The sequence below is a fragment of the Lepidochelys kempii genome, chromosome 2 (assembly GCF_965140265.1).
Source record: "Lepidochelys kempii isolate rLepKem1 chromosome 2, rLepKem1.hap2, whole genome shotgun sequence".
NCBI classification, from domain to species: domain Eukaryota; kingdom Metazoa; phylum Chordata; order Testudines; family Cheloniidae; genus Lepidochelys; species Lepidochelys kempii.
The window spans coordinates 89,145,076-89,158,685 of record NC_133257.1 but is presented as its reverse complement, the minus strand read 5'-3'; the positions used below and the strand labels follow the sequence as shown (position 1 = coordinate 89,158,685).

The 13,610-nt window shown below is 38.5% G+C and overlaps 1 protein-coding gene and 1 long non-coding RNA gene across 4 annotated transcripts in view; one reads left to right on the top strand and one right to left on the bottom strand.

Moving 5' to 3' along the window:
• Positions 1 to 12,284, top strand: part of LOC140906838 (uncharacterized) — a 51,892-nt gene extending 39,608 nt beyond the window's left edge. Inside the window, exon 3 of the long non-coding RNA XR_012157263.1 lies at positions 12,001 to 12,284. This is a non-coding gene — a long non-coding RNA (uncharacterized lncRNA). The remainder of the gene's footprint in view (positions 1 to 12,000) is intronic.
• Positions 1 to 13,610, bottom strand: part of ANKRD12 (ankyrin repeat domain 12) — a 107,160-nt gene that overhangs the window by 19,161 nt on the left and 74,389 nt on the right. For all 3 annotated transcript variants that reach the window (XM_073331576.1, XM_073331577.1, XM_073331578.1), the window contains one exon: positions 7,337 to 12,054. In XM_073331576.1, the coding sequence (XP_073187677.1) occupies positions 7,337 to 12,054 (4,718 nt within the window). The remainder of the gene's footprint in view (positions 1 to 7,336; positions 12,055 to 13,610) is intronic.

The window sequence follows — 13,610 nt, the reverse complement described above, 5'->3', positions numbered from 1 at the left end:
TTTGTTTTTTTTTGCCAAAAGCATATGGTCTCCTGTTTCATTATACAGAAATGACTATATAGCCCAAGTGTTATGTCGGACACTTTACTGAAAAATGAAGGAGAAGATCTTTTTCAAAAATATAAGTATCTTCTGTAGTGGAGGAATAGTGACAGTTATAGGTGAAGTAAACTTGCTTTATCTACAGATATTTTTATTCAAATTTATCCAGTTATGCGAGTTCTCTTTTAAAATAAAATAAAAAAAATCAAAATGGGCAAGTGTTCACACTATCTTGAACAACCTGAAGCTTTTACCTTTTTAACCCCCCCACCCCAAAATTCACATACAATGTGTAATTTCATAGTAAAAACAAAAAATAGACAGCAAAGAAAAATATCCTCAAACTAAAACTTAAATAAATTCCCCCACAATGTACATGACAACTCTGCCTCTGTGAAAAACTGATACTGCACATGGGAAAAAGTTTATTTTTCATATCACTGAATACTGCTTTTTAAAAAAAATAATACTCAGCACATTGACTTTCATATGAGTAACTAAAAGGGAGGAAAAATGTTACTTCATCTAATATTTGTTAACAAAACTTCACTCGTCCACGTTATCCGACTTCAGGTGCACTATAACGGCACATAAAGACTTCTTAAGAAGAATTTTAAACAAACAGAATTTATCCTTCCATAAAGAATGCTGAACTGGAAACACAGTTAACCCTCACGCGTATTAGCATGAACAGCACTAGGAAGAACCACTGCATCCAGCATCTGCTAGCTGGCCAGAGGAACACAGCCCTCTGGTGCAAAGTGAGCAAGATGTTCGGCTTCAGCAAGGGCACAATAAATGGTTCATGCTTCCACTTGGGGACCTCCAGGATATCAATATTCTCAGAGGTTGCCCTACCTGAAAGGACTGAAAAAACACAGCTAATGACTAGACCACTCATAAGTCCGCCCCACACCTGGAAAAAAGTGAAGGGGAATGTAGAAATCATTTCAACTGTATTTCCTACCATGATGTATGATGGCTTTCAGTGGTGCTCAAAAGGTACAACTTAAGTGGCCAGTATTTTTTGTGTGAATAAATTAAAGGCCATCGATATAAAGTATCATCTTCTGACTTTGAATTAAAGCAGCCATTTTGGTAGAAAGGAAAATGTAATTTATCATGGTCAGACAAAGTGCTTTTTCATTTTCCTTTCAAGACCCTTTCATCTCTGCAGGACAAACACACACAGCACCAAGAGCCCCGGGAAGAGACTCGCCTACTGTGGGGTAAAGAGAAAGAGTCCAAGATGAGTTGGGAGAGATTCTAGATAAAACAAATCAGCAGATAATAGTTTCAGAAGGAACAGACTGCATCTCAGAAATATAAGGATGCAAGAAGGGTGGAAAGAGAGAGAGGCTGCACAGGAGAAAGATTCATGGAGCATGACCATAGGTTGAGGGAGGAAGACAGAGCAGCAGAAGGAGCTATTTAAGTGATTACTTGAGCTCGCTGCTACCAGACTGCAGGCTTTAGTGACGCTTTAGTGACTCTTTCAGCATCTGCTCCAGCCCCATACGAGTCCCCTTCACACTTTCATCTGGCTGTATCAATTCAGAAATCCAGCACTTTCTTGAGTCTACTCCTGGCAAAAAGGTTCCCCCTATTCCTCACAGACATTGTGCAGAACACAGAAGGCTATAAAAATGTCTGCATTGACAACACTAGCGTCCAAATGGTTTTGAAGGCATTGCCACTGGGATTTCAGTCTGCCAAATGCACCCTTCACCACCATCCTACAGCTAATTAGCATTAAGTTGAACTTTCTTTTGCCAGGTCCTCTAAAATCAGGGGACAGTTTCATAAGCCATGGCAACAGGAGGCAAGCAGGGTCCCCTAGAATAACAATGGGGACAGTGACTCCATTTATAACAATGTAATCTCGTGGGAATAATATCCCAGTTTCTCCAGGAAGGTAAAGTCCTGATGTTCAGAACATTCTGGTATCATGCACCCTGCCAGTGCATCTCACATTAGTATCCATGAATCTGCACGTTTGGTTCACAAGGGCCTGCATAACTATGGTGTACCCTTTTCAGTTTATGTACTCATGCTCCTTCCGAAAGGCAAACCCTGGGGACAGGAGACCCATCAATGGCCCCAGTGCAGTTTGGAAAGCCCATTCTCAAAGCCAGCAATTATTTCAGGAACATTTGTAATGCCCATCACCTCTGGGTACATCACTGTCCTGATGGCCTCACAAATCTCTGCCACAACCACCTGTGCCAGTTGATTTGCCAACTCTAAACTGGTTAGCCACAGATCTGTACTAGTTAGGGGTAGTCAGCTTCCAAATGGCTACAGCGACCCACCTCTGGACCTGCACAGTCTTCCTCATGAGGTTGTCATGGTGGTGGAGGGTTGGGGCAAGCAGGGTTTCATGAATCTCCAGAAACACCTTGCTTTTTCATTCAAAAGTTCTAGACCCACTGCTGGTCATCCCAGCTCCATATGACAATGTGATACCATCAGTCGGTGCTTGTGGCCCTGCTCCAGAAGCACCAGTCTACCTGGGGGGAATCTGCATCTACAGCAATAGGCATGAGCAGCATCTGCTGGGGCATGGCTGGTAATCCACAGAGAGCTGCCTTTGGCAGGCCAAAAACTGCTGCTGAAATGTCCACCAGGATTTTAAAGATGCTTCCCCTGATTCCTGAAATTGGACAAGCGTGAGGTGGAGAAATTCTTATAGTGGGTCAGGATCCATATCGATGGCTCCAGCTGATGGGAATTTCAAAATGGCTTGGCTGGTTGTACTGGCAGACTAAAACATTCTAAAGCACTTCTAGTAAGTTCCTGAGAGATGGACAGACAAGTTCTCTCAAAATCCACTAATGAATCAAGCCCTAGAGCAACTATTGATTGACAAAGAAGCTAGGAAACCTAGGACACGATGGTATATGTCCACAGAAGCTGAAGCTTTGACAGGTTTTGAGGGTTTCCAGTGCAGTAGTGGATGCAGAAGTGTGTGCTTAGAAAACAGAGATTGCAGACGCAGGTCACAAAGGGGATGCCCACAATGCAATTAAAAACCTGCGGCTGGCCCATGCCAGTTGATTTGGGCTCTTGGGGCTCGGGCTGTAAGGCTGTTTAATGGTTCTAGAGCCCAAATTCCAGGTCTACACTACAATTAGACAGCCCCGGAGCTTGAGTCCTGTGAGACAGAGTCAACTGGTATGGGCCAAGCACAGGTATCTAATTGTGGTGTAGACATACCCAAAGACCCAGGCTTACTATGCTGTGTTGTCATACCCATTGATGTCAATGATGCCAGGATTTCAGCCTCAGTTTTTCTATTTGTTGGTTACAAAAAGCTGTTGATCTAAAAGAGTTTCACTTGTACTTCTTGGGCTAGATTTTTCCAATTTCCTTAAGCAACACGTCTAATCAGTTAGATGCACAGTTACTACAACTGAATACAGTATTTTAAAAAACTGGTTCCTAATTTATGGAAGATTAATACAGCTAGGATATGTAGGAATAGGAAAAACACAAAGACAAATGACGGAGATATATCTATCTTTGTTCCAAGTGTTATCTTGAGATCTAACTTTATCTTTATAAAAGATTAGGAGTGGAAGATCAACAGAAGTGGCTTATAGTTTGTCAACTCTCTAAGCTCTACATATCTAACTGAGGCAAAGAGAAAATATACTGTGAAATGTCTCACAACTGGCATACTGGAGCATCTAAAGTATCTGCTAGGTATCACAAAAAAAATCTTTATCCTATGTTCCTTAGAACAGATTAGTGATGCTTTGTGGCTACTATCTCTCTCTCTCTCTCTCTCACACACAGACACAAGACACACACACACACACCCAAAACTGCTCCACTTGAGAAGCTCCAGCAAACTGGACGATGCATTTTGTTTAGCTATACTTAAACAAAATGGGTAAAAGATGTAGAAATCTAGGCTGAGGACCTCCATGGTATTCAGGATCTCTACACCCAAATGCTGTGTCCACCAATACCCACATAGTAGTACCTCATGAAAGCTTACAATGACCAACAGTTTGTGGCTTGAAAGATTTCTACGAAAAGACAAGACTGCCCAAGAGGCTGTGACACAAGAAGATGGCTCACACTAACACAAACAAAAAAACTTTATTTAGTGACAGTGAAGGTTGCATTAGGACAATGGTTTTCAACCTTTTTTCATTTGCAGACCCCTAAAAAATTTCAAATGGAGGGGTGCAGATCCCTTTGGAAATCTCAGACAGTCTGCACAGCCCAAGGGGTCAGTGGACCACAGGCTGAAAATCACTGCAATAGGATATAGCCCCAAACACCCAAAACCTTAAAAACATAGAAATGAGAAAAAAGTTTCCTATATTCCTTGCCACCTTCATATTGGCTACAACACTGTAGACAAAACTCCATAAGGCTTTCAGTTCCACTTCTAAAAGCCACAAAAACCAATATGTACCCTAACTTCAAACTCACACGAATAGAAAACCTTATTGATCTCAAATGCTCTTTTATCATTCGAGAAGTTCCTTCTTTCCTTTTAACATTGCTGAGGTCAGATCTTTTTCACTTCAGCTACAAGAATAATTGCTAGCTTGTACGAGGAGTACCCACTAGAGGGGTACTACTGAACACATATTGTCAAGTATCAGGGGGTAGCCGTGATAGTCTGTATCCACAAAAACAACAAGGAGTCGGGTGGCACCTTAAACACTAACAGATTTATTTGGGCCTCCTTGTTTTACTGAACACATACTTTCCCAGAAAGTTGCACGACAACTCGCTAGGCAACAGCAGATAACCTGAGATTACAAATCCTGGATTCTTTCCTTGGGTCTGAAAAAGCAATGTAGGGTAGTGGTAAATACAGGAGAACAAAAGCCACATACATGTGGATTTATCAATCTAAAAAGTAGCATGATTAAATGGCTCAGATTTGAATCTATCATATTAAAGACCTGGGTTTTATTCCCATCTGTGCCGGAAGTGACTTGCTGTAAACTCTCTGTTAATATATTTAACAGAGGCCTTAAATTTACTTCCCTTTACTTTAGAAACATGACATGTACAATTCCCTGGGCTACTTCCCCCACAGCAACCCTCACTTCCTCAAGCTCCACTTCACCCTTACCTCAGGGCCTCCTTCCTTGTGCCCTGAGGTAAGGGTGAAGTGGAGCTTGAGGAAGTGAGGGCTGCTGTGGGGGAAGTAGCCCAGGGAATTGTACATGTCATGTTTCTAAAAGGTCAGCTACCATAGCTGATACTATTAGGCTCCCTGGGCTGGAGCCCAGAGTAGAGGGTGGGCCTGGGCTCCCCCCCCCCCACCTTTGCCCCCTGATTAATCAGTGAGACTGGGAGACAACAGAGACTGTGCAAGGAAGGATAACTTCTCCTCACTTCCCTCGCTGGCTTATGATGAAAATGGCTCAGTAGACCGTGACCCTTGTCTCTAGGGAAGGAAGGGTTACGTGGAGGGTCACAGTGAGCCTCTGAGGCTAGCGAAATCCGCCAGGAAACACGGGACCCACAGAGGCAAAGACAAAGCTTTGTCACATAACATGCATTTCATCACTCTTACTGCCAAATAAGGCCATGACTGTAGCTCTAGATTTCAATCAAGTATGAATTGCCATCTTCTCCTCTGCCCCTCCCCCATCGGATGCATCCGATGAAGTGAGCTGTAGCTCACGAAAGCTTATGCTCAAATAAATTGGTTAGTCTCTAAGGTGCCACAAGTACTCCTTTTCTTTTTGCGAATACAGACTAACACGGCTGTTACTCTGAAACCTGACACATATATGTGTTTACTATAGAGACTTCACTCAACATTTTTCAACTGACAGAACGGAGATTTCTTGTAATGGTCACCTCCTGAAGAGTGTTCACCTGACTTAAGTCTTGGGCTGAAGACTCTTTAGGTTAGATCATTTCTTAATTCTAACAATTTAAAAAAAAATGAAATCAACAAGCCCACTATCACTTCCAGAATATTAAGAAATACACTAATAAACAAACTGAGAATAACTGTGTGATACTGGGACTTCAAGACCCAAAACAAAAGGCAGCGGAAAGACTAACTGAGGAAGCTGTATTATACTAGTATGTTTACAACAATGTTATATATAACATGTAATATTAGTAAATAGTGCAAATTACAGTTAGCCATCTACCTGTTTATGTCTGTGTCTGGAATCCAATACAAGGGTAAAGACAACAGGCACAAATTAAGTAACAAAAAGGGAGGCACCCTCAGGAAAATCTGGCCATAACATTCTACAAATTTTATCAGGAAAACTATGATTTCAGAGACTCTTACAGCTGAAGTCTTTAAATTTTTTTTTTTTACTTCTCTGGGCAATGGGTGAAATCTGCCTATATTTGATTCTCTCAAACCTTCATAGAAATACATTTGATAAGCTATGCTTCTCATCTCACATTAAGGACATTAATGGTATTCAATTCTTTGTACTTTTTGGTACAATCCCTAGTTATTTTTGTAAACTACATAATCAGAGTTTATAATTATTTTGCTAATGTTATGTAGCTATTATAAATACTTCTCTTATTCAAAGGAACTATGAAGGACTTTGAATCAACACCAACCACATTTTTGGCAACTATTTTTTACTTATTTAGTGCCCTTCATCTAAGTATCTCAAAGTGTAAGATAAGTATTGTAAGTAAATTGACAGAATTTAAGCATAACATTTTCAGAACCGCTTAAATTATTTAGGAACCTAAATCCCATTGACTTTCACCTCTACCAAATAGCTTAAAACATTTAAGTAATGGTTAAATTAGTGGCACTGTCAGATTAAAAATAACATTTAAAGAACAAATTTCCCTACCTACATTACTACCAACTCCTTAATTTGTTAAAACTGCTACAATTCTTAAGAATCTTAATTTACTTTAAAAAAGGGAGGGGGGGAGAGAACGGAGATCCTAAAAAAGAAAATATAATTTTAGCATTGATTTCCCTTAGCAGGGCTTTTAAACTGGAGAATGCTTTTAAGTATCAGAAACGTTTTTGTGCATACCTTTTACATATATCGTGCACACATTATTGTCTACCTTCTATTATGGGGATTGCTGATATACCACTGCTCATTGCTTATGCAGAGGAAACCAGGTGCACTCAGAGGCAGTACCCACAAAAATTGGTCAGCTTATGCTTTTCAGCAAATGTTCTCTGCCCAACATACCAGAACCAGAGATAACATTTTCAAATGTGCCCAAGTGAACTGACAAGAATACGAACGTTGTACAGTGAGCTGAAAACGTGCCATTCATTGAATACACACCAAAAGATCTTGTTACTTACAGTTGGAATGCATATCTTGCTCAAGGGGTTGCCATCCAGTAGGTATGATCCATTGAAGGTCACATATTCATCATAATACTGCGGTGCCTGAGGAATAACGCTACACAATAATTTACGTTTCTCTTCTATTTTTTTCCTTATGTGCAAGTATTCAAAATATGGATTTGCTCTTTCTGAACTGTATGGCTGAATCTCTTCGAGTTTCAGAGAATCTACAATAGCTGCCAAAGACTGCTGGGTTTTCTCCTTAGCTTGCAGTAAAGATGGATTCACTTGTACAGGCTGAGGCACACGTGACACCTTTCTTTTGCGTGGATGGTGTACTTGAGCATCATCTTCCTCAATTAATCTTATCCTTCCTTTTATAGATGCAGCTGACTCACAGTCTTTTTCTGATGTTTGTGTGCAACCAATAGAATTCTGTTTACTCTGACTAGCAAGCATATTTGCTCTATTTCTAGTAATTCTTTGAGGAACTTCTTGCTGATCTGTTTTATGATCCTCAACAGTTTCTTCTACTTCTAGTTTAACTGTCTGACTGTATTTATGTACTATTTCTTGTGCAGTTTGCTGTGAATTATCTTCCAAATTAGACAAAGGGTACTGTGGCAGGTCATGTGTTGAAATATTTTCTCCGCCATCTATAGTGCAATTATTTTTATTAGCTGATTCATTTATAATTCCTTTTGGTATTCCTGCATTTAGTTCACATAGATCAATGTCAGATTTACTATTATCTAAATGTGCTGAAACCAAATTTTCTAGTTGGGCTTTTTCATTTGGGGTTTCTTGAGTGTTAGCTGTGCTGCTATCTACTTCATCAGCACGAGAATTCTTGTAAACAATTTTACTGAACGCATAAGAATTTGTATTTAGTTGTGCATCATTTACCGTAAAATCCTTTTCTGACAGTAATGTAGATAGAGTACTAGCTCTTCCAAAATTCTGTGAAATATCCTTAGTGACGCTTTCAGGATATACAGTGATAAGCACACTGGCCTTTTTAATGTTTGATGGGAACAAAGTGTTTTCAACTTCTCTTGTATTATTGGTGTCTGTGTTCAAAACAGAACTGGTAGTTTGAACTAGATTTTGTTGCTGTTGTACAAATATTGGCTCTTGATTGCTAATACCTGGTAAAGATATGTGTTTAGACATACACTCTATATCTGGGAGTGGCTGGATATGCAAAGAGCAGGGTGACTGTGAAGGTAAAATTGATGTAGATTCCTGAAAACTTGAATTTCCCACAATTTCAGCGTGTTGAGGTAAAAATTCAGATAGTTTCTGCTCTTTTAACGTCCTGTTTTCAGAATCAGGCAATGCTACAACAGTACTAGTATCTTGCTCTGACATTCCATAACCAGAGCAGTTGGATCCATTATTTAATGAATTAAGTCTGTCAAAAGGCACATCCCATGACTTAGTTAGCTGATTCAGACCACTTTGACTATATGGCTCTAGATGCATATGAATTTCTTCGGAAGTGCTCAACTGAGCAGTATTTTTAACAATATTTGCATCCAACGTAACATGCTTGTTGCTACCAGTTTTAGTTGGAGAAGATGTAAAATTGGAATGTGAACCAGACATACTATTTTGAAAATCCCTTTCAGTCAAACTACAAGAAGATACTTCTGGTTTGGGAGAAGTGCAAGTATGACTTGGGACTCCTAGTAGAACACTCTGACTATTTTCTTCAGATGATCGAGGCTGTTTTGTGTGTTCAGAAATAACACTAGGCATACTGCATCTTCGCACTTCTACAACAGGTCTACAGTCATTTAAAACCACTTTAACATCTTCAACAGAAGCTGATCTAATGTAGGCTGGTGGAAGTCTGTTTGCAAAAGGAGGTTTAATGCGCTCTGGCAACTCTGCTAGGCTATCAGTCTCCCTTTCAAGAAGGGCCGGTGATTTGGCCAAAAATGGTGATTGTGAAAAGGACATTTGGGAATCAGAACCTTCTAGCATAAAGTCTGAATCATATTCAATTATGGGTCTTGGAGTAGTTACTGTAGTATGGCAAGAATCTTCTGAACTAGCAACTGAAACCATTGACACTGACCTGGAGCTTAGACCTGTCTTTTCACCTTCTGACCTAGGAGATCTATTTAAGTTGTTATCTAAAACTAATGATGACTTTCCAGAATTTGTTAAGTTCCTTGTGTCTACAGATTGGGATCTACTACTTGTAGCATCTTTCGGCTGCTTCTCTTTCGTGTAAATGTCTGACAATTCTGAGCTTTTTGAACGAATCAGCTCTTTGTTTTTAGATTCAGTTAGTGAATGTTTTGCTTTTTCTTTATCTTTTATCTTGTTAAGTTCTAAACAGGACCGATTCCTTAATCTTTCCTTCTCTTTTTGTTTTATTTTTTCTTTATGTTTTCTATGCCACTGTTCAATTTCCAGATCTTTGAGGCTAAGCATTCTTTCAAAACTAGTTTGCATTAAATCATCATTCACTAGTCTCTTTTCTTTAGGTCGAGTATCTTTTGGTGCTGCTGATGGTTTAGGCTTAAGTTTTTCAGATTCAAGTTTTAGTTTAGGAAAATTATTTTGCTGCATTTTATCTTTGTGTTTGTCTCGTTCTTTATATCGATCTATGTCTTTATCCTTTTTATCTTTCTCTCTACCATCTGGAGTTTTCAGCAATTCATCTTTTGGTTTCTCTTTCAAGGACAATAATTTTTCATGCAATGCTTTACTACTGTCTGCAATATTGCATTTCCTTTCTTCTTGCATGTGCTTTGAGTTTGCTGCTGTTAAGCTGTCTTTATCTCTGGACTTTTCCTTTTTCTCAGCCTCCTTTTCTTTGTCTTTATTTTTGCCTTTTTCTGGTTTACTATACTCACTTTCTTTTTCTGATAGTTTGACCTTTCTCTCAATGCAGTATTTTTCTTTGCTTTCAGACAGGTGTCTGTCTTTGTCAGTCTTTTCTTTGTCATGTTTTTTATCAACTTTTTCTTTGTTTCTTTCTTTGTCATCGAGTTTTTTAATAGTACTAACATTTTTTATCTTATCATTTTCTTTATGACATTTATCTACTTGCTGGGAATTTATCTTTTCCTTTGCTTTTTCTATACTTTCATTTAGCTCTGCTTTCTCTTTCTCTGGCTTATAGTCATGTTTTATCTTTTTCTCTTTATCTAAATTTTTTCTTTCTAACTTCTCAATGTCCTTTTCTTTAACTGAGATTCGCCTCTCAGCTTTTTCTCTGATGTTTTTTTCCTGCTTTTCAGTATCTGCTTCTTTTTCTACTAAATGCATACTAGCTGGCTCATCTTTAGTACCTACAGCTGAACAGAACAATTCTGTTTCTTTATCTGTGAACATGTTCTCTTTTTCTTCTTTTGTATCTTTCACTTTTTCATCCTTAAATAATTTTTCATTTTCCTTTCTGTTTTTTTCTTTTTCTCTCTCATCTTTAAAACTTCTCTCTTTCTGGACATGTTTCTCTTTTACTGATTTATCTTCTTTCAGCATAGTTTTTTCCAGCTTTGATTTTCTTTCTGAGGGAAGAGATTCATGGTCCATATTTAACAATATATCTTCAGTTTCATCACTTTTAAAAAAGTTCTCTTTCCAAAATTCTCTATCAAACTCAATATTTCTTTGTACCTCCTTAGCACTATCTTTGTGTTTGTGTTTTTCCTTTTCCCCATCCTGTTCTTTTTTGTGCTTGTCCTTTTCTCTTTCTTTATGCTTCAGTTTATGCTTTTTAAGTGTTTTACCTTCCTTGTCGATTTTTTTCAGCATACATTCTGAATTCTCAAATGCTGAACTGTTTTCTTCCTCTTTAATTTTAGGACTAGATTTTTCACTCAATTCTAAGTGAAAATCTTTCTGATGCTTGCTTTTTTCTTTGTGTTTGCAAGATTTGCCACTAGAACTTTCCACTAGATATTCAGAATCTGTATTATGATCATACCTAACTACTTCAGATTGCAATGATATTTCAGAACCTCCGGGTGATAAGCATGCTTTAGTGTTTTCTTGCTTTAGTGGTGTTGACTGCTTTTCACTTAATCCACAGGGATGTTTAGGAGATTTGCTAGCAGTAATATGAAATAAGGGTAATGAAGAATCTTCTTTTGGACTAAAAGATTTTTTAAACATCTCCTCCTCTCTAGCTTTGTCTAAAGAATCTAGTCCAGAACTAACTACATTTGTCACTCTAGTATTTTCCTTTTCTTGCTTTAGTTCTTGATTCTCTTTATTTTTGCTCTGATTTTTTAGCTTCCTTTTAACTTTCCCTTTTTGCTTGTGGTCGTTTGAAACAATGTATTCTTTTTTCATTTTTATATCAGAGTTTGGAGTTTCTGTGATAGAACAAGGAGGAGAGACAACCTTTTTGTCCTGAAGAATTTCTTCATCTGAACTTTCAGAACTTGAGTACAAAACTCTGGACGGTTTCTGTTTTTTACTTTTAAATGATTTTGGAAAAACAACTTTTTCCTGTTTCACAAATAAATTATTCTTTTCTATTTCAGACTCATCATCTTTTCTTAGATCCTTTCTAAGAATACGTCTGTCATCAATCATTTTTATCTCATCTTCATCATCATCTTTAAACTCATATTCATCAAGAGCAGATGAAAGTGGTGCCTTACTAGGGACCATCTGCTTGCTGTCAATGACTAGAGATTCTTTTTCTGTTTCAGAATCAACATTCCCGTCTACACTGGAAGGATTTACAGATGGAGTCTCTTCAAAATCTAGATTGAGAAGACAAAAACAAAGAAAATAATGATGGAGATATTGACAACTCCGAATCATATTATAAATATTATGGACATGTATGGATAAATTATTCATTAATTACAGAGATAAAATCTTCACGACAAAATATAAGTTTACTGTTGCACAATAGTTTTATAAAAGACAGCATAAAATATCACATATTAGAGAATTCACAAGTACTATTACAATATTGTCACATACTCTATACCTCAAAAGCCAGTCCTTTTAAAGTAGTAGTTTGACCTAACCAGACATCTTTTACACATACAAACTTAAAACCAAAAAAACCTTTTTTTTGCATCCAGTAAGATTGACTATGGTAAACTTATTTACAGCTTTCAAATTCACAAAACAAAGAGCAAGAGTATGACTAATAATACATTGTGAAATACGTTTGTATACAGCATATAACAAGCAGTATATTAGTTTGTGACTTGTCAAAATCAGGGTTACATTACTTTATATTTTCTACAGTTAAGTGAATACAATGTAATACACTGGTTTCATGCATTAGTTTTTCAGCTCTGATGAACTAGGACCAAGTTCTCATTTAATTCAGTAAGAATTTGCAAGTCTTATCTCAGTTTAATCACAAAATTGCCACTTATGGCTTGTCTACATGTGGGGTTTATTCTGCAGTAACACGAGTTAGTCTGGTGTGAAAATGCCTGCATACACACAACGTAATTCATTACAGTGCCCTAACTCTGCAATCACCAGTTACTCTAGAGTCCTCTTTCAAGCTGTGCTAAGTTTGATAGAACTTGAGGTAGTGCAGCCTATTGTTCATTTGCATGTAATGCTGCCATGCACTACTCTGGCAGTCCTCCAGCTGCTATCCCACACTACTTTGTGTGTTTGTTACTGATCTGTCTGTTTGCCTGTGTGCTTTCCACTGCTCTGAGGTCAAGTTAACCAGATGTCCTCCTCCCCTGCTTAAAAACTGGCAGAGGGCCAGAATCTGCCTATTTGCTCTTGAATTCAGATATATCAGCATCACTGCATATTACTCCAGAAGTATTACAACCAGCCTCGAGCAGCTGCTTGGAGCTGTGCAAAGAGCCTAGATCTCTTCACCATCTGGAGAGAAGCATTGATGCAGCAAGCTCTTGTGGACAGTCAACAAATTAAAGACATGTTTGTAGACATTGCTATGCAGATGTCTGCAAAGCGTCACCACCAGGATGCTGACCAGTGCCAGACCAAAAGCAAACAGCTCAGAAGGACTTGCATTAAAACCAGGGATGCCAGGAAACAGTCGAGACAGAATATAGTCTGTCCTTTTTTTGAGGAGCTGGACAGAATTTTGAGCAACAACACCATTACTGAACCCAAAGAGGATATGTACCCTGCTACCCACCCTTCTCCCATGGGCCTCCCCCCACCTCCGCCGATGACAAGCGGCAAGAATCATTAGAGGAGGAACATGAGGAGAGCAGTAAAGAGCTCTCCCTGCAAAACCAGGATCTCAAGACCTTGAAACCAACTGTGTAAGAAGCAAGTCCAATTCCCAACCAGATACCCAGGTTAA